The 19,465-nt window shown below is 45.7% G+C and overlaps 1 protein-coding gene and 1 non-coding gene across 2 annotated transcripts; one reads left to right on the top strand and one right to left on the bottom strand.

The window, feature by feature from the left end:
• Positions 1 to 4,463: 4,463 nt before the first annotated feature.
• LOC135622652 (F-box protein AFR-like) lies at positions 4,464 to 5,935 on the bottom strand. The gene has a single exon (XM_065124673.1). The coding sequence runs from the start codon at positions 5,799 to 5,801 to the stop codon at positions 4,635 to 4,637; it is 1,167 nt and encodes a 388-aa protein (XP_064980745.1). The 5' UTR covers positions 5,802 to 5,935; the 3' UTR covers positions 4,464 to 4,634.
• A 7,502-nt stretch (positions 5,936 to 13,437) lies between these two features.
• TRNAN-GUU (transfer RNA asparagine (anticodon GUU)) lies at positions 13,438 to 13,511 on the top strand. The gene has a single exon. It is a non-coding gene; the product is annotated as a tRNA-Asn (tRNA).
• The last annotated feature ends 5,954 nt before the right edge of the window (positions 13,512 to 19,465 follow it).

Raw genomic sequence — 19,465 nt, forward strand, 5'->3', positions numbered from 1 at the left:
GGAATGCGGGTTCCGGGCACGCGACACTCCGAGATGACCGCAGCGGATCCGACAGTTGGTCGTTGAACAGGTCACAGGGCGTCGCGTCTTAGTGGGGCGGGAGAAAGGGACGCGCGTGGGGAATAGGACTTGGGACATATCACGCGGTCCCGATGGGATGGGATGGGATGGGATGGGATTTCATTCCTGCGCTGGCAACGGATTGGGTTGTGTTGGGTTGAATAGATTTGTCTTGTCGTTCTCCCTAGTATACGTGTTGTCAAATGCAAGGTCCACATGTATAATGGTTGGTAGATTAATTGAAGACTGCATGCTTTTAAACTAGTATCCATGACTGGTGGAGTTTCAGCGGACTGTAATTGGTGCAGTCCACTGATGAACTAAGTCCATGAATTCAAATAAGAAGAGAATTGGATGGGGCTCACTAAACATTCCCTTAATCTGCAAATATATCGAGATATTGATTGGTGTAAACTTATTTATTCAAAAGGGAAGAGGGATATAAATCAGATATAGAATAAGATTCTATGTAATTGTATATTCAAATGACATGTACTTTTATTTTTCCTCGTAAAGCAGTTAAAAATTGTTCTTCCTACATTACAAAAGTTCACCTCTTAATCTCAGCGGCAGAGTTCGAGACCAAGTTGACTGAACTCTTCAAGCGTCCAGTGATGCTTGCCCCAATTCCTTCACCAACCTGTAAAGGTTTAGTTGGCCTGCCCGAATAGTCCAAACAAGTTAATTCATGTCTCTGTTTGAGTCAGACCCAATTAGTATTTGGGGTGATTGACCCGTGAATTTTAGTCATGTAAAGCATCTTTCATCTCGTGCACCACTGTCCTTTTTTGTTACTAGAATGCTGCTGTAGGGACAGTCTACTCTATACAGCAATCCAATTTCATGACCAAGTATGAAGTCCTTCAATTTTAGGCTGTGGCTAACTCAACGTGTGCGTTGTTGGTAGTGAATTGATTCAGAAATATTTGGGCGATGGTAACAAACTTTTCAAGGAACTCTTTAGAGCACCAATTCTGACTCTCCTTGTAGACTTTTATTGATGAGATCGATACATATGGGACTAAAAGGTGCTTGAATGAAGGTAGTGGTTATATATGGCCAATTTTTTGTTCGTCTTTAATGATGCTTAATGTGATTAACATGTTAACTTTGAGGATATTCTAGATATGATGTCAATTCTGGTGGAGAAATTGAAATTCAAAGAACAGCGTCAGAATTGCTGAACCGCTGGACACGAGAGACGATGTCGTATCGATTCTTGCATTTAAAGAATCAAAAGCCTTTGATCCAGCTTCGCTTTGGTCTGGCCATTTGGGAAGATTGAATTTCTTCTGACTTACATTAGGATGATGACATATTTTACAGGTACCTGCTAAATTCAGTTTTGGTTGGTTTTTCTAGATACATACCTATAAGATTGACACTGGTGGATGGTATTAACCTCGAAGAATTTGTTACTATCAGGATGAGTTTTCTGGAGATGATATCATGGCAATCTGTTCATAAGAGGATGAGTTTTCTGGAGATGATATCATGGCAATCTGTTCATAAGCAGGCCTGCTCGCTTCAAAAGAACACACAACGAAAGTAAGAGACATTTATATAGCAAATAACTTGTTAAAATATATTGTAGTGTTTATCACTAAAATATTATTTTATTTAGTGGACAGTATTCAAAATATGTGCAGAATGTGGAATACATAGTTATAATGGCCTCAACCATTTTCATTAGGATGCCTTTGAGAGTGGCTGTTGGTTTAGCTTCTAGCCTCAATTTTGGTGCATGCTCTTCGATACGATTTTCTTTTCTTTGGGCTCGAGTGTTATGCTAAATCTTAAATGCTTACTCATGCATAAAAATAATCACCTTCGGAGTCTTAAAGGGTAGTGTTTATTCTATTCATATGTATATATTGAACAATAATTTGGGTCGGTTAATAGATGTTTGATTAGTGTAATAATATTTGGCTGCAGGAATGATCGGTCCCTACTGCAAGCATCTGTGTTTTTCTTTGGTAGCAGCATTAAAATTGTTATATGATGCAAAAGAAGGCCATTCACAGAAACCAAAAAAGAGAAAACATGGCAGGGCCAGCTTTAACTGTAGCTAATGGCAAGGGGGAGGTACCTCCATATGTGTCTCAACCTTTCAATCTCGGCTGATTGCCTACTTGCCCCGATTGCAACAGTGGGGACACCAGCCATGGTGTGTGTGATTTGGTTGTTTGTTGGCACAGAGGTCCAGTTTTGACTATGCTCTAACCTTGTGGTTTTCAGTATTACCAACTCTGTGATTGTAAAATCCAACTCTGTGATGCTTATTCTTCTTATATTTGCTGTGTTAATTTCGAGCATTTTCATTTAAATTCAGCTACCGCTGGTAGTAAAAGATGTAAACCGCATGGGTTTTTTTTTGCTTCAGGTAACCAATGAAGTTTTTAGGAAGGCCAACGACGCAAAGGTCCATCAACAAACAAAGGAGCCCCAAGGAACTTTATGCGTGCTCTTAGGGACTCGCAGATTACTTGCTTCGAGTTTCCTTTGGAATGGGAATGTTTTGCCTATCTATGAGCTGCATTCTTTACCAGTCATTTTGGTTCTCTTGTTCGTTTGAATACCATTGAGCATCATCAGCATCAATTATATGCTTTCTGTGTAGTGTGAAGGCCCGTAGTATCTCAGAGTATTCAGGGGGATGGTGATAAAATTGATAAAATGATAGAATGAAGAATGAAATTATAAAGGTAAAGAAGAAAGTATATTTTAATCAGTGTCATATAACGAAAGAAATGATTTTTCTTAATTGAACAATGAGATTTCCTTGTGCAGTTGAGGAAATATTTATGTTACTATGCCCCCGCAAGATCGAACTCCTATCAAGGATATCGATCTTAGACCGATACAACAAATATAGTTTGCGGACATCTTTTGAATAATGCTATGATACCATGATGAAATGATAGAATAAAGAATGAAATTACAAAGATAAGAAAAAAAATATATCTTAATCAGTGTCATCTAATGTCTATTTATACACGATGAAAGAGAAGATTTTTCTCAGAGCAGTCAGATTTTCGTCGAGAAAATCTCTGCAATCGAGGAAATATCTATGTTATCAGAAACGCTATGAGATGACTCTCCCCGATGGAATTTTGCTGTGCTGCCGTGCTGCTTCCTTCAAAGTGTAGAAGATAAAGGATGATGGGTTGGCTCCACTGATGCTTGAATGGACGGTTGGTGGTAAGTCGTGCTGTATCCTTCAGCAGCAGTAGGTCAAAGTTGTCGAAGATAAATTGGACCCGGTAACCCTCTGGATCGAGTAGGCTGTGTATCGTGCGATTGAGTCGCCGCCAGAAACTTGATAGAAAAGGATGCACCCGGCAGTCGGTCCTTTTCTGCAGCTTTCACCCGTTAATGCGTGGCGCCCATCTCCGCCCACTTGCTGCAACTTTTGTATCAGCCGAAGCAACCCAACTCGGCGATAAGAAAGACATCTCTCCGAAGGGGTGTGCGGAGGTGGCATAGGGAAAAAAGCTTGGGGGGTTTGTTTCCTTTTTTTAATTCTTCTCCAGGTTGGGTATTAATGTCGCCTAGAAAAAGTAGGTATGCTGGGAATGGATTGATAACGCTTAACAGCGCTGTGATTTCGCATGCATTGATTCCCGCAGACCCGATGGCCACCGGAGGTGGGTGTCCCTCTCAGCCCGTCCTTGTCACTCCGGGAATTCGTCACTTTTTCCTGGGTAATGTGGCGGTAGATCCCCAACCTATCCTTGGACAAACCAAATTTGCCTCTGATTGCAAGTGGCAACTAGTATTCTTTCGCTTCTCATCAAATGGTTCGATCAATGTAGCACTCGCCAGTTAGCTTGGGATTCTCTTTCTCTCTCTCTCTCTCTCTCTCTCTCTCTCTCTCTTTAATTGTTGGATTCAGATGGCACTCGCCGCCCACAGTCCGCCGATAAAATTGTGGCTTGGGGTTGACGGCAACGAGGCGGTGGATCCCGCTGCACTACCTGACGAAATTGTCCATTCGGAGTTGGGGTCCCACCGACCATCGCCGAATAGATAAGCTCACGAGTCGCGCAGCCCCCCACCCCCAAGTTGGTAATAAATGCCAAAGAAGAAAAAAAGAAAAATCCTCCACCCTTTACTTATTTATTATTGATTTGATTCAAAAGATGAGGCCCTATTCCATCCCGCCTTACACAAACAAAATTAATGGATTCCACAAATTATGCAAAGCATAATTTACACAGTGCAGTCGGCAACAGTTTTCGTCTCTCAACAGTGATGGAATCACATTCTCCGAGTAACTTTTGTTTTCGACGGTCACATCAGGAGCGGAAGAATGCTTTTGTTTGATTGCCCGTCCATCCATGATTCTTAATCCGGTCGACCAAAGCGAGAGACGCGCACACACACACGGGTGGGTGGGAGCGGAGTAGAAGTATGTATATTATTATTCATGTGAAATAATAATAATAATAATACTAATAATACTAGTAGAGGAAAAAGAAAAAGGAAGCGAACACAGGCAGAGTACATACGAGAGAGAGAGGGAGTGGAACCCGTAATAAACCCTTTTTTTAACTCCTCATTATTTAACCTTATCAAGCGTAGAGCACGAGTGCGTTGCAAGGCGCCAGATCCGCGAACGCCGGCGGCCCCTTCACCACCTGCCATTCCACCCTCTCCGCCGCCCCCCTGCCCCCCGCTGCTGCTGATGCTACCACCGTCCCCACCCCGACGTCCAGCCCGCTCCCCACCACGTAGATTCTCCCATCCTCCGCCGCCCCGCCGCCGGTCACCGCGTACGGCCGCTTCACCTCGGCTGGCACCGCGCCGCCCGCCACCGCCCTCCACCGGTCGGTCCCCTCGTCGTACGCCTTCACCCGGCCGTCCCCGCACTCCGACACCACGTACAGCCGCCCGCCCACCACCGCGCTCGCCCCCGTCCACCCCTCCCGCATCCCCACCCTCATCTCCTCCCACGCGTCGCGATCCGCGTCGTAGACGCCGCCCCTCGGCGACGAGTCGAACGGCCAGGTCCAGCCCTCCGTGACGTACATCCGCCGCCCGACCACCGCCGCGTCGTACCGCGCCATCCCCCGCCGCATCCCCGCGGCCGGTGCCCACCGGTCCGCCGCGGGGTCGTAGCACTCCACCGCCGAGATCCCGCCGTCGTCGCCCCCCGCGGCGAAGATCCGGCCCCCGATCGCCCCCGCCGCGAAGAAGCACCGCGGGGTGGGCATCGGCGCCGCGGCGGACCAGGAGTTGGTGCCGGCGCGGTAGGCGAGGAGGGTCTGGAGCGGGGACTGGGTGTCGGCCCGCATGCCGCCGAGCACGTAGAGCTCGCCGCGGCCGGGGATGGCGGCGCAGGCGAAGGCCGGCGGGCAGAGAGGGCCGTCGCCCCCGGCGGGGAGCGGCATGGGGGGGAGGACGAACCAGCGGCTGGTGCGGCAGTCCAGGGCCTGCCACTGAAGTCGGAGGGTGGAGCGGTCGAAGGCGAAGGCGAACAGGTATGGGAGGGAGAGGGCGGCGGCGGCCTTCGCCTTGGACCGGATGAAGGACGAGCTGGAGAGGGCGCGGTTCCAGGACGAGGAAACCGAGCGGGCGAGGGACTGGTAAGGGAAGGGCAGGTGAAGGAGGCACTGCTCGGCCACCTCGTCCGGCAACCCGGGGATAAGCGGCTCCATCTCCTCCACCTTGGGCTCGGCTCCCCGTGTTTCCTCTTCCTCTGCTGCGGCCGTCTCTATCGGCTCCGACCGCGGAGGCATCGCCACTTTGATCGTCGAATTGGGAATTACCCTCTCAAACCCCAGCTCGTCTATTTACTAGGATACTTTTTTTTTTTTTTTCAGTCAGGTTAAGAAAACCAACATAGAGATGGGGGAAGGAGGAGAGGGGCTTCGGAGTTGGTTTTGGGGACTCTATATATAGCCCTCCACCACCAAATGATAAATAGTCTTCAAAAAAGAAAAAATAAAAAAGGGCATGGGAATGGGAATGGGGAATGGGGAATGGGGAGTAAAAGACGGTTGGCTCGGTGTGTGGCGCACCGCCGGGCCCACCGTTGGTAAAAAAAAAAGAAAAAGAAAAGAAAAAGGGGCCACACAGGTGCGGGGTGGCAGACGCCGATTATGGATTGTGGGCTACGCCACGGCGGGTCCCACGAGTCGCCTCAAGCACTCCCCTCCTTTTTCCCTCTAGTGGGCATCAGGAATCGGGAGGAGGCCGTACACTCATGTCATGTGCCATTATTATATCATCAGTGGACTGCGGGCCTCACTGCACACCACGCAAAATGCATCTCGCCTCGCTCGCACTCGATTTGCGACGTACAAACCGTCATATATTTTTATATTTATATATATCTCATATGCTGTGTATATAACGTCGACTTTGCCCTTGCCTTCCTTCTGTTGTATCGGACGGACGGGAATGAATCGGCATCAGCCTCGGAGCCCCCACCCCCCCAACAAAAAAAAAAAGGTCGGTAACTCCAGCTGCAGCGTCCTGTCAAACTTCTGGCGCAAGCTGTTCGCACACTTGTGCTTGGAGGCTCCACGTCATTCTGTTTGGCTTCGCCTCGGAATGAGAACAAAGCGTTTCCAGATTCATATCAATGACACTTGTGTGCTAACAACACCCAACTCCCTCGCATTACAGATCGGAGGACTCTGACCCTCCTGCTGCAGAAATCAACGCAGACTCAACGACCGATAACCTCGAGCTTCTCAGTAAACAACAAAAACCAACTATCTCTGCCTAGAAGCAACGACCGTCGTCGTAACCTTATAGGTAGGTCTCCGGGATTCTGACCCAAAGCATGGGTCCGCTACACTCCCATCTATATCAGGAGGTCGGTTTGGATGGTCCAGCGATTGCGTGGTTTCTCCGTCAACTTCCCCGAACCCAATGATTCGACTCTCGCACCTTCTTTGCTACGCGAGGAAAGAGGGAACCCCATCGATACGAAAGCTTCATCGGCAGCGGAGAGGAGAGGGGGATGAATGGTAGCTTTCGAAACGAGGTGCACCGGGCCGCCTTCGTGGTCCCGCGCCGGGACACGTTTCGAGCGAATCAAATGTCGCCATTAATGCTCTGAAAGCGAAGTCTCAACCACCGTCCGGGATCTCCGCCCGTTTACCTCGACGCATCTCCGATGCCTGGATTCCGACGGCATCGACTCACCCCATCAACGATTCACCGTCGTCCCAGATGACGACAACAGTGCCCACGGCATCATCGTCGTCTCACCACTTCAATATTAAAAACGATCCCATCACATGCGTCTCCGCGCCTGACCGATCTTGATCGCTCGCATCGACTGTTGGACTCCACGGAGGAAGACAAGGTCTGTGGGCATCGCGCGGTGCGAGACATGTGCCGAGGGGTTGAGGGGGGGAGTCACGAGGATTGTCTACTCGGAACAGCGTCTCTGTCCACGGCGTGACGGTGCGCACGGCCGAAGATCGAACGCCTGTCGGTAAATTCGACGCTTAGAAGTTTGTAGCCGCTCTCCCACGGGGATGAGAGCAAGTGTCGGGCATGGGAACTTGGAGCCCGCGCTCTACAGACGAAAGGTTGGTGAGAAGCTGACACGAGCATCCCATACTAGCTTATCTCGCCACTCGAAGTAGATTCCCTGCCGGGGGAAGGGACGACGATCTCCGTGATGGCCTTCGTGTTGGATGGGAGTCGACAAGGGCCTTTTATTTTTCTTTTTCTCCTTATAAATAGCATACGTAGATTCATGCATGCGTACTACAAATTGGCATCTGATACAACGACATGTTCCCAACTGAACTGATCGCATGAACGATTTTGTTCTCCTTTCGGTCGGCCTTCTCACGAAATTGTCGGAGAATATAACTACAGAGTAGGATTCTGTCCCATGTTTTTTCTTAATGAAATCTGGATGAGATTTTTGGTCTTCTTCTTCTTCTCTCTCTCTCTCTTTCTCTAAACAAATTACGGCCGATCAGTATTGCAAAGGGTCCGATGGAATCTTTTTAATCTTGGAATCCGGATAAGGGTCTAAAAAATCAGCAATCAAACGAGATATCTCAATTTTGTGGCCCGTTTTGATCCTTCGAGTCTAGCGGTCAGACCGTCGCAGTTCTTGGCATGTGCGTCGGCGAAAATGTCGATGTCAGTCGCTCTCTTTGACGGAAGCCAATCCCACATCATCCGGATTGCTCCGTTAAGGAGTCGTCCGCTTTGAGCTCCGACCGATCGGATCGGATTCCGATCGACAGCCAGCCAGCCAGCCAGCCAGCCAGCCAGCCAGCGTTTGATCGAAAACTTTACTGTTCGAAAGCTTGGGATTTTCCACGTAATTCGCCTTTGATTCTCTGCGTATTCAAAATTCTTATTAGCTCCGTAAAAGACGGAGGAATTATTATATTTCTTACGTCGAATGCAAATGATATTATTTCATAATAATATTTGATTAAGAATAAATGATGAAGACGAGATTAGATAAATTTTTTTATCAATTAAAAAATATTAAAATTAAGTCTATTTTTTTTAAATATTTTTATTGAATTGTCTACATAGTTGGTGAAACTAATCTTCTCCATCTTATAATTTTACACTATAAAACGTATAACTCTTATTTAATCAAATATATTTATTCATTCTCGATGATATTTTATTTCTTGATCGATAACTATTCAGCACCGAATCAAACTACTACTAGTTTCACACCTTGGTCTTCATCATCGCATCTTTAGTCTCTTTCGATATGTCTCTTTCGATTCGATATATCATGAAATGGATTTAGATTCTATTTTTCAGCCGTATTCTTAGACTTTGATATCCTAAATTATTACAATATAATATGATTTCACTCCGCGGTGCTCTCCTGGAATCTGACCCTTTTGATTTCTTAGTTCTTGATCAACCTTGTGGGCACCTGTTTCTGTGTTTTGTTCTTTTCCACCGAAAAAAATAATAGAGATGTAAGTTTCACTATGCAACGCTAATAATCTTCTTAAGTCCGATTAAGGTGAAGTTACGCACCATGAAATCGTATCAGGTGAAGTCATGTTGTCCTCTCATGTTCGCCGGGTGGAACACAACGTTATCATGCCACATTAAAACAAAAGGTGTGTGTGACATAGAAGCTTCCCTGAAAGGCCAATGATAATTATATTCTCCATTACGCACAATCATTACCGGCCCATCATCTACGGCTTGCCTAAACCCGACACCGCTACAAGCCTAAGCACTTTTGGATCATTATAATTATAATTAACCTCGCATTCCAAAGGCCCAAAAGCAAGCCTAATCATGCCATCAACTATTGCGCTCGCACATTCATTCCATGCTGTCATGTCTTCTTGTTGGACGCTTTCTGCAACGTTCTAGAAGCAGCATCTGTGCTTTGCCGATCCTATCCTCATCAGGTCCCGTTGATGAGACGATTTTGCCGCGAACCATCTCTTTGACAAAGTCAACGCCACGATATCATTGTCTGCTTCTATCGCTTGACAAAGTCAACAAAATCATCCGTTCACGTAAGCAGGTAGGGTGTCGCCATGTACTTACACGTGGCTAAACAGACTAAACCCACGTCGACCACTGTGCCACCTGGAGATGATGATGTATCGTTTTCGTTCTTAGTAAGATGTCACGTTCGTGTGGGCAGACTCGTGTCAAACCCATCGCCGGCCGATGATGATCGATACCCACTTCAAATGGGAATTGCAGTGGGCTGTTTGCTTAAATAAGATTCAAATATCTTTTGATTAGGTGCTCTTTAATAGGATGAAAATTGAATCGTTCCCGCGTGACGACGGCTGCACTCCCGCTTCGGTCATCGCAGATTCCCCTCCCCCAAACGTTGAAACCGACCTCCTCGCTCCGACCGAAACCCTAGACATCGGCTCCCGCGGCCCTTTATCATCCGAGACGGCCGCAACCGCGCTGCCCTTGATCGCCCCGCCACTGCGGCCTCAGGTCTCCGATTTTCTATTCGGGCAGATGGCGGCGATCGACGTGGTGGCCAAGTATAAGACGAGGGTCGAAGAGCCCGACATTCCGGGGTTGCTCAAGATGGTGACTGCCTCGCCTTCTCCCTTTACGCGTCTTTATTGCACTAGTTTCTGTTCGTTGGATCAAGTTCTTGTTGTTGTTGCTGCCGAAGCTCGAAGTGATGTGACTCGTAGTCCCTAGTCAAGAACATTTTATTTGGAGTCAAGATGAATCGAAATTTACACGGCACTGATCCACGTTTATTGTTGTCTTGTTTGATGATATGTTTGCAGTATTTATCCATCGTGAGCTTCTTTTTTTTTTTCCCAATTTTCTTGGCCCAGAACGCAAATACTTGTTAGTTCTTCGGTAGGTTCTTTCTTATGTGGGTCTACTGTCTATTAATCTGAGGAAGAACTATGATCTAATTGGTGTTTGCAAGTTCTATTCCATTTCAAGAAATTTTTTTTTTGTTATTGTTGAAATACCTAATGCTAACGCCCATGATCAATCTTGTTCGATGGTCTGCAGACAGAAGATGTAATTACTTTTGCTCCCTGATGATCCTACATCAGCAACGAAGCTTAAAGTGGATTTTAGGTGCAACAAGGGTACTGCCTGCTTTTCCTCTCCTTTACTGTCGAAAAGTTTCTTCATCTGAAATCATAATGGTAAGGGTTTTTTTCACGATCTAAATTATGATTGATGATTGCCAAATCGGATTCCAACAGTTGCTCTTGTTGGATTGTTATGTTCTTTTTTACTTGTTTGAATTGCAACAGAGTTCCCCTATTTGTCTGACAGTGAACTTTATTTTTCTGAAAATATTATGCCCATTTTATGATGATAAAGCATGCATGATACATTAATGCAGTAGCATGATGGTACAAAATGGCTAACGGGAGGACATCAAACCATGTTTTCGGTAATATAGTGGCGCCATTCAATGAACATGAACCTACAGACTGTGTCCCCGTTACGATGGATACAATCTTACATTGGCTTTTAAAAAATGATGCATTGATTTTCTTATCTTATGGATGTCGGACCTGTTGTTTCTTTACAAATATTGTTCAAAATATCACTAGGGCCTCATTTTTATGTCAACCAAGGTACATAAACCATTAGGAGTTATCATAGACTTACACTGTAAAGTTGTGTGAAAATAAAAAGAAGGTGGATACAAGGGTTCAAGTTATGATGTCATGATAGAAGAGCTCTTTATATTTTACTTGTTCTCGCAATCTTTATAATTTTCTAGAAAGCTGGCATAGTCTTATGATGCTCCTGTACAAACTTGGATTGGGCATTAGAAAACACATACGTTTATCCTTTCATGGGTATTGTCAGTTTAGTTATGACAATCATGGTAAGAAAATAAATCTACAGAGCAGCCTCTCAACTATCCATTATAAGCCATGGGCTGCCTGAAATGTGATGGTACTCTTTAATTTTGAACATTCAGCCGAGGGATGAGTCTCAGGTGTTGGGATCTGTCTTATGAGTATTTTTAATGAAACTTTAGTTTACAAACTTTATGTTTTTCAACATTCCAAGTGTGCCACAATACAGGGAAAGGGCTTTGTAAGTTGTTTTTTTGTCCAGAACATGTCTGGCTACCATTTCTAACTGTTAGAAAGCCTATGAAAAATAATAAGAGAGGAGATAGCCTTACATATTTTTGTATAAAAGAAAACCAATCTCATGACATAGCCTTGTTTATATAATAAACTAGGATAACTTATGGGAGAAGAGTTATCTTTGCTTGGCAATCTCAGAATGCCAAATTCTGTTTAAAAATATGACACAATCTTGTTTATACAAGATGATCAGATAACTTATGAGTTATCTTTACAACTGAAAATCTGCCTTCAAACTTTATCTAAAATAGTAAATATAAATACGAAGGAAAATACATCCAAAATTAGAACATTCAGTTGGCTCTTAGCAAAATAGGTTGTGGCAAAAGTTAAAAAAGGAAAAAAGAAAACCTTTGAAGCAACTGTTACTGGGAAAAAAAAAAATCTCACTGTAATTGGATGATTCAGATGATTTAAGCAATATACAAATGACTGTCAGGTTTATTCTTAGAGAGCATTATAGCCTTTTATTGCATCAGATATTTTTATTTGTCAAACCCAACATTTTTTTATCTTAAGTAGGAGCAAAACATACATTGTTTGAAAGAACATGGAGGAGCAAAAACAAATATTATTTCATACAATTATGTTAGCCAAATTGGTACTATGTAAATTGGTAATGATATGAGATTCTGTTCAAGTATCAAAACCATTTAAAAGAGATAAAAGCATATTTATTTATTAATCTTTGCACCACATTATATGTTTTTGTATCACTTTGCATGATTCACGTATTGTTTCATTTGAAGGATATCTACATGTTTCTTTTTTCATGGAGGAGGCTACGCTTTTCATCATCATAATGTTTGTGGTTACATTTTGATCTCAACCGGTTCATCAAAGATCAGTTTTTTTTTTCTCTCTCTATCTGTTTTATAAATCGGTTCCTTAACTATGTAGTTAAGTTGTGCAGTCGGTTGCTAAGTTTCTCTTGATAATTATCCTAAGTTATCCATTGTTGAGGCTTCCTCTATCATTGAATTAATGACGATTCATGATTACATATATTTTCAATTTTATCATGGTAAAACTTTGTTTGAGACGATGTGGTAGAAAGCAACTTGTGACCGGGAGAACGAATTTCTATAGGAAGTAAAGTATTTGGGGATGTGAGAACAAATAATTGTTATAGAAGGGAATAACAGGCTTGGAGTGGTCGACAGTCAACATTTCACCCTTAGTACGATTATAATAGGGGAAATTTTCACGACGCCCACTCTTAACAGTTAGCATACAGGTTATATCTGTTGACAAGTACCTTTTAAACCTTTTGTTCTATGAATGTATTATCTATTGGCGTATGAAATTTCTTGCTACTCTCTATCACATCATTCCAAAATCTTTTATATTATCAACAGGATGAAAGAGAATACATAACATAGATTATCCTTCTCCCTCATCTTGTTGATAATATATATAAATTTTATATCCTCTCGTATATTGTTTCCCTCCATCTTCTCATGGATATGGACTATTTCTTTTGAGTTTTGAAGTACTTGTAATATTTAACCTTCTATCATTCATGTATTTTTTTTGAGAATTAATGACAGTCGGTACTAATTTAGTCCTTGACTAAAATAGGTAAAACTAAAGCATATTAGAGGGCACTAAAAAACTAAAATTTGGATCATGACCAGAGGAGCATAGGATGTTAGCTTCATCTACATATAATGTAAATAGAATGTTAATAGGATATTAGTAGTTGTTTTTTCTATTTACAACTGTTCTATTTTTGTTCTTAAGCCTAGTTATCTATAGGTTTTAAAATTTACGGTTGAAATTATAATCAACAGCTGGAATAGCTCAGTTGGTTAGAGCGTGTGGCTGTTAACCACAAGGTCGGAGGTTCAAGTCCTTCTTCTAGCGAAATAGTTATTTTTATGATTTATTTATTATCTAAGTTTTTTTTAGGTTATGTTAAAATTTTTTTTAGACATTTAAGCCTTCCTTTTAGGTTACGTTAAAAAAATTATGTTATAGACACATTATGATAATTTGTTTCTTATTTTGTTACATCATCTATGTGCATTTATCTGTTTTATTATCTGTTTTATGATAAAAAAAATTTTATTATCAAAACATTGTGATAATTTGTTTCTTAAGTTGTTACATCATCATCTAAGTGCATTTAGTTTGCTCGTTGATTTGCATTATAATTTAGGCTATTTAGAAAAACATTGTGATGCTTTGTTTCTTAATTTGTTTTATTGTGTATTTAGTTTGCTTTGCTAATTTACGTAATGTTCTGCCAACAAAGTTATGTTAATTTTATCGAATGTCTCTTCGAAGGCGTCTGATAAACTCTTCGGGAGGCATCTGATAAAATTGTTACATCTATATGCTCTTAGCATAAGTTAATTGTTTTGAGCTGCTGATTTAGTATTTCTTTTACCTGTTAAGAGGTTGGCTTGCTATATCACAACCATTCACTGGGTTTCTTTTTATCCTTCTCTTCTTTTACCTGTTAAGGATAAACTCGCTCTTGGAGCAATATCTTCGGCACTACGTGAGTGCCAATCAACGAGATTGGGTGAAGCTGTTGGACATTGCCCAATTCTCCTACAACTTGCAGCGGAGCTTTGCGTCCAACAAGAGCCCCTTCGAGATTATCACAGGACAACAACCGTCGACTCCGCACACCAGGGCGATTGGGTATACTGGGAGTAGTCCATCAGCCTATCATTTCGCAAAGGAGTGGCATCGAAATACAGACATTGCGCGAGCTTACTTGGAGAAGGCAGCAAAAAGGATGAATAAGTGGGCAGACTTGGGAAGGCGACCGCAAGAGTTCAAAGTTGGCGATTTGGTGTTGGTAAAGCTCCAACCAGCATCACTCCAATTCTTTAAGAACAAAGTCCACAAAGGATTGGTGCGCAAGTATGAAGGACCCTTCCCAATTATCAGTAGGGTAGGCAACGTCTCTTACAAGTTGCAGCTGCCGACGTGGTTCAAAATTCACAACGTTCTTCACGCCAGCAACCTAAAAGCCTACCACTCGGATCCGCGAGATGCCTCCCGAAGTGTTCCAACTCGGCTACTTCCCATCCCAGCCTCCTACGAGAAGCGAGTGGAAACCATTCTGGCGGACCGCAAGATAAAGCTATCCAAAGGAGCTGAGCTGACAAAGTACTTGGTGAAGTGGTGAAAGCTTCCCCGAACTGAAGCCAGTTGGGAGCCTGAAGACGCCCTGCAACATGAAGAAGAAGTTATCAACAACTACCAACAAGCGTCGACGAGGGCGTCGACAGTTTAAGTGGGGGAGAATGTCATGAACGATCGTCGTGCACCCGCAATAACTCCGTTCAATGAACCGTTCGTCGCTTACATCTGCATGTACAGCTGCTTGACAGCATATTTTCTCTTGGTTTTGGGTCATTTTGCTTGTAAATATGCAAGTTCGAACAAGCTGCAGCGTTGCAAAGCGATCGCTCACCAAACCGAGCAAAACAGCCCCAAAACAGCTCCGTTTTCGCATGCCGTGGGAGGGTTGCGGAGAACTGCCTCCGCTCACCAAAATGTCAGCCATCTCAGACCCCTAGAACCACCTGGGTGGCACAGGGCTGGATGGGGCTTCGGTTATATACCGGGCGTTGAACTCTCTTTCGCAAGTTCGCACGTGACCTTTACGGGAACTTGTCTTCGCGCCCGGGACTAGGTGAGCGGCTGTTTATGGGCTTGCAGCTGTTCGTTCATCCTTGAAAGCCTTGTTTTTCTCCCTCTCCCTCTTTTCTCTTGTGCACACAAGGTGTTCGTCGAATTGCTTGTAAAGCTTCCCCTTTTCGTGAGACTTCGGGACTTGTCCGTTGCTCGTTCTTTCGAACTAACCATCTTTCTCTTTTACAGGTCCTTCGGGACCTGCGACAGGTTATAAAGTGGGCTGATCCTTGCGGAGCAATATCGCAAGGGCGAAGCGCGACTTAAGCAACGCAAGCTAAGTTCGCGTCTTTGCCACAAGGGTAACTCGCGACTTAGGCAACGCAAGCTAAGTTCGCGTCTTTGGCCGCAAGGGTGCCTCACGCCTTAGGCAATTCCAGCTAAGGTCGTGACAATGCGGCGTCATCCCGAGCTTTCCGGGGCGGGAGGTAGACGACACCGTCCTGAGCTTTCTGGGATGGGATGTGCTGAGGAGTGCCTTGGTATGGATCCTATCTAGCGCGTGGGAGTACTTGTGCTGACTTAGCAAGGGAGTGGTGTACGTCGGTGGTGATGTGGTTGGGGCCCAAAATATACCTTATCACTTCTCCCCCCAACTGAGGCGCGTCGTGGGGTCCTTGCAAGAGGGCGAGGGGTGTGCCTGGGTCGGAGCTCTACGCATGTATTGGTCTCTTGTAAGGGGAAGTCGGGCAGATTCATCACGGGGCTACTTCCCATCCCAGCCTCCTACGAGAAGCGAGTGGAAACCATTCTGGCGGACCGCAAGATAAAGCTATCCAAAGGAGCTGAGCTGACAAAGTACTTGGTGAAGTGGTGAAAGCTTCCCCGAACTGAAGCCAGTTGGGAGCCTGAAGACGCCCTGCAACATGAAGAAGAAGTTATCAACAACTACCAACAAGCGTCGACGAGGGCGTCGACAGTTTAAGTGGGGGAGAATGTCATGAACGATCGTCGTGCACCCGCAATAACTCCGTTCAATGAACCGTTCGTCGCTTACATCTGCATGTACAGCTGCTTGACAGCATATTTTCTCTTGGTTTTGGGTCATTTTGCTTGTAAATATGTAAGTTCGAACAAGCTGCAGCGTTGCAAAGCGACCGCTCACCAAACCGAGCAAAACAGCCCCAAAACAGCTCCGTTTTCGCGTGCCGTGGGAGGGTTGCGGAGAACTGCCTCCGCTCACCAAAATGTCAGCCATCTCAGACCCCTAGAACCACCCGGGTGGCACAGGGCTGGATGGGGCTTCGGTTATATACCGGGCGTTGAACTCTCTTTCGCAAGTTCGCACGTGACCTTTACGGGAACTTGTCTTCGCGCGCGGGACTAGGTGAGCGGCTGTTTATGGGCTTGCAGCTGTTCGTTCATCCTTGAAAGCCTTGTTTTTCTCCCTCTCCCTCTTTTCTCTTGTGCACACAAGGTGTTCGTCGAATTGCTTGTAAAGCTTCCCCTTTTTGCGAGACTTCGGGACTTGTCCGTTGCTCGTTCTTTCGAACTAACCATCTTTCTCTTTTACAGGTCCTTCGGGACCTGCGACAGGTTATAAAGTGGGCTGATCCTTGCGGAGCAATATCGCAAGGGCGAAGCGCGACTTAAGCAACGCAAGCTAAGTTCGCGTCTTTGCCACAAGGGTAACTCGCGACTTAGGCAACGCAAGCTAAGTTCGCGTCTTTGGCTGCAAGGGTGCCTCACGCCTTAGGCAATTCCAGCTAAGGTCGTGACATTGTGGTATCAGAGCGGGCGAGCACTTCGAGCGAACAGCGAACAAACTTCGTAACTTCGCCATGGCAAAGCATCGTGGCGAATCAAGCAAGACGGGGCAAGCCGGACCCTTGCCCCAAGCAGCCGCAGGTGGGCTGCACGTGCACACTCGCTCTCATGCTGTTGGAGCCGCTCAAGAGGAGCGCGACAGTGAACAGGATGAGCGAGAAGTTGGCTACTCTCCGCGAGCGGAGGAAGCGCAATCTGGTGCGCTAACTGGGAAAAAGAGTCATAAGGAGAGACTCACGACGGCGGAAACCCGCCTGGATGTTCTGGAAGCGAGCATGGAGGAACTCTACCATGGCCAACAAAGACTTGTTGGGGTAGAGAGCTCGCAAGAGGAAGCGGAGTCCAGGATCGATAAGGTCGAGGCCCTAGTCGACCGACTGTCTGATGACACCAAAGACTCCGTGCAACACTTACAGGATGTTGTGGCGGAACTCACTACAAAGGTGGCAATGCTCACAAGAACCCTAAATGCGGGAGGAGGCAACACCCGCGTTGCACCACCACAAAATTTGAGGGCACCTGAGCCTCATGGATATGGAGGGGCCAGAGATGCCAAAGAGCTCGAGAACTTTCTGTTCGACATGGAGCAACACTTCCGAGCTACGAGGCCCGATTCTGAAGATACCAAAGTTTCTATAGCAATAATGTATATGAACGGAGATGCGAAACTTTGGTGGCGAACTCGTTGGGAGGAAATCGAACAAGATCGGTACCGAGTCGACATATGGGAGGACTTGAAACGGGAGTTGAGAACTCAGTTCCTACCAGAGAACACAGAGTTCGTCGCAAGGAGGAAGTTGAGACAACTCCGCCAAAGTATCACCATCCGAGACTATGTGAAACAGTTTTCTGCACTAATGCTGGACATACAGGACATGTCCGAGAAGGACAAATTGTTCAGCTTCCTCGATGGTTTGAAACCATGGGCTCAACAGGAGCTAAATCGAAGGAATGTTACCGATGTGGTCGGGGCAATTGCTGCTGCAGAAAGGCTCACCGACTTTGTTTCCTCCGAAGACCCAGCAAGAAGGAAACAATCTTCAGGCAATTGCCCTCCAAAATATTCTCGAGGGAAGGAGCTCGGGGGTGAACAAAAGAAGAAGAGCTCCCACAAAGGGCCGAACCCGAAAGGCAAGGCCTCAAAACCTGGAGGATGCTTCTTGTGCGGAGGACCGCACATGGTAAGGGAGTGCCCACAAAAACAGACACTCAATGCTTTGACGACTTCCATCCACCACCCCCCCCCCCCCCCCCCCCCCCGATCGGACAAGGGCAAAGCTGTTGCTCTTAGTTCGAGCAGTTCAGAATCCAGCAATGACGATGAGGAGTCGTAAGGACCCCGAATGGGAGCAATGCGTTTGTTGAACGCTATGCGGGGTCAAGTGGGGGAAAACATGAAGACAAAGGCACAAAAAGCAGGAAGTAGTGAGCTGATGTATGTGGACATCAAGCTAAATGACCAAACGACCTGTGCAATGGTGGACACGGGCGCTACCCACAACTTCATAGCCGATCGTGAAGCACAATGACTTGGGTTGATCTTGGAGAAGAGCCCAAGCCGAATGAAGGCGGTGAACTCGGAGGCCAGGCGAATCTCCGGGTTGGCGAAGGGAGTTCCTATCAAAATTGGGACTTGGAGCGGAAACACCAACATGATGGCCGTGCCACTGGATGACTTCCAGGTGATTCTTGGAATGGAGTTTATGCATGCGGCAAAGTTGGTGTCGATGTCGTTCTTGAACTCCCTATGTATGATGGGAGGCGATGACCCCTGCGTGGTTCCTGTCTCTCGGAGAGGAAATAAGGAGCCCCAACACATTTCGGCATTACCATTGAAGAAAGGGGTGCGAAAAGGCGAGTTGACATTCGTGGCTGCTATGAAGCTAGAGCCACTCAACGAGGAGGCCATTCAAGAACCTGTTGTGGTAGCGAACGTCCTAAAAGAGTTCAAAGATGTTATGCCACCCGAGTTGCCGAAGAATCTTCCACCACGCAGAGGCGTGGATCACAGTATCGAGCTGGAGCCAGGAGTGAAGCCTCCAGCAAGACCACCCTACCGCATGCCCCCGCCAGAGTTGGCAGAACTCAGGAAGCAGTTAGGTGAACTGCTAAGCGGTGGTCTCATCCGCAGCTCTAATGCACCTTTCGGAGCTCCAATTCTCTTCCAGAAGAAACAAGATGAGAGCCTCCGATTATGCGTCGACTATCGAGCCCTCAACAAAGTAACAGTGAAGAACAAGTATCCCATCCCGCTCATCGCGGACTTGTTTGACCAATTGGGCAAGGCTAAGTATTTCTCAAAACTTGACCTTCGGTCGGGGTATTGGCAGGTGCGCATTGCTGAAGGCGACGAAGCGAAGACTACCTGTGTGACCAGGTATGGAGCGTTTGAGTTCTTG

Source organism: Musa acuminata, chromosome BXJ1-3 (genome assembly GCF_036884655.1).
Source record: "Musa acuminata AAA Group cultivar baxijiao chromosome BXJ1-3, Cavendish_Baxijiao_AAA, whole genome shotgun sequence".
Classification (NCBI taxonomy): domain Eukaryota; kingdom Viridiplantae; phylum Streptophyta; class Magnoliopsida; order Zingiberales; family Musaceae; genus Musa; species Musa acuminata.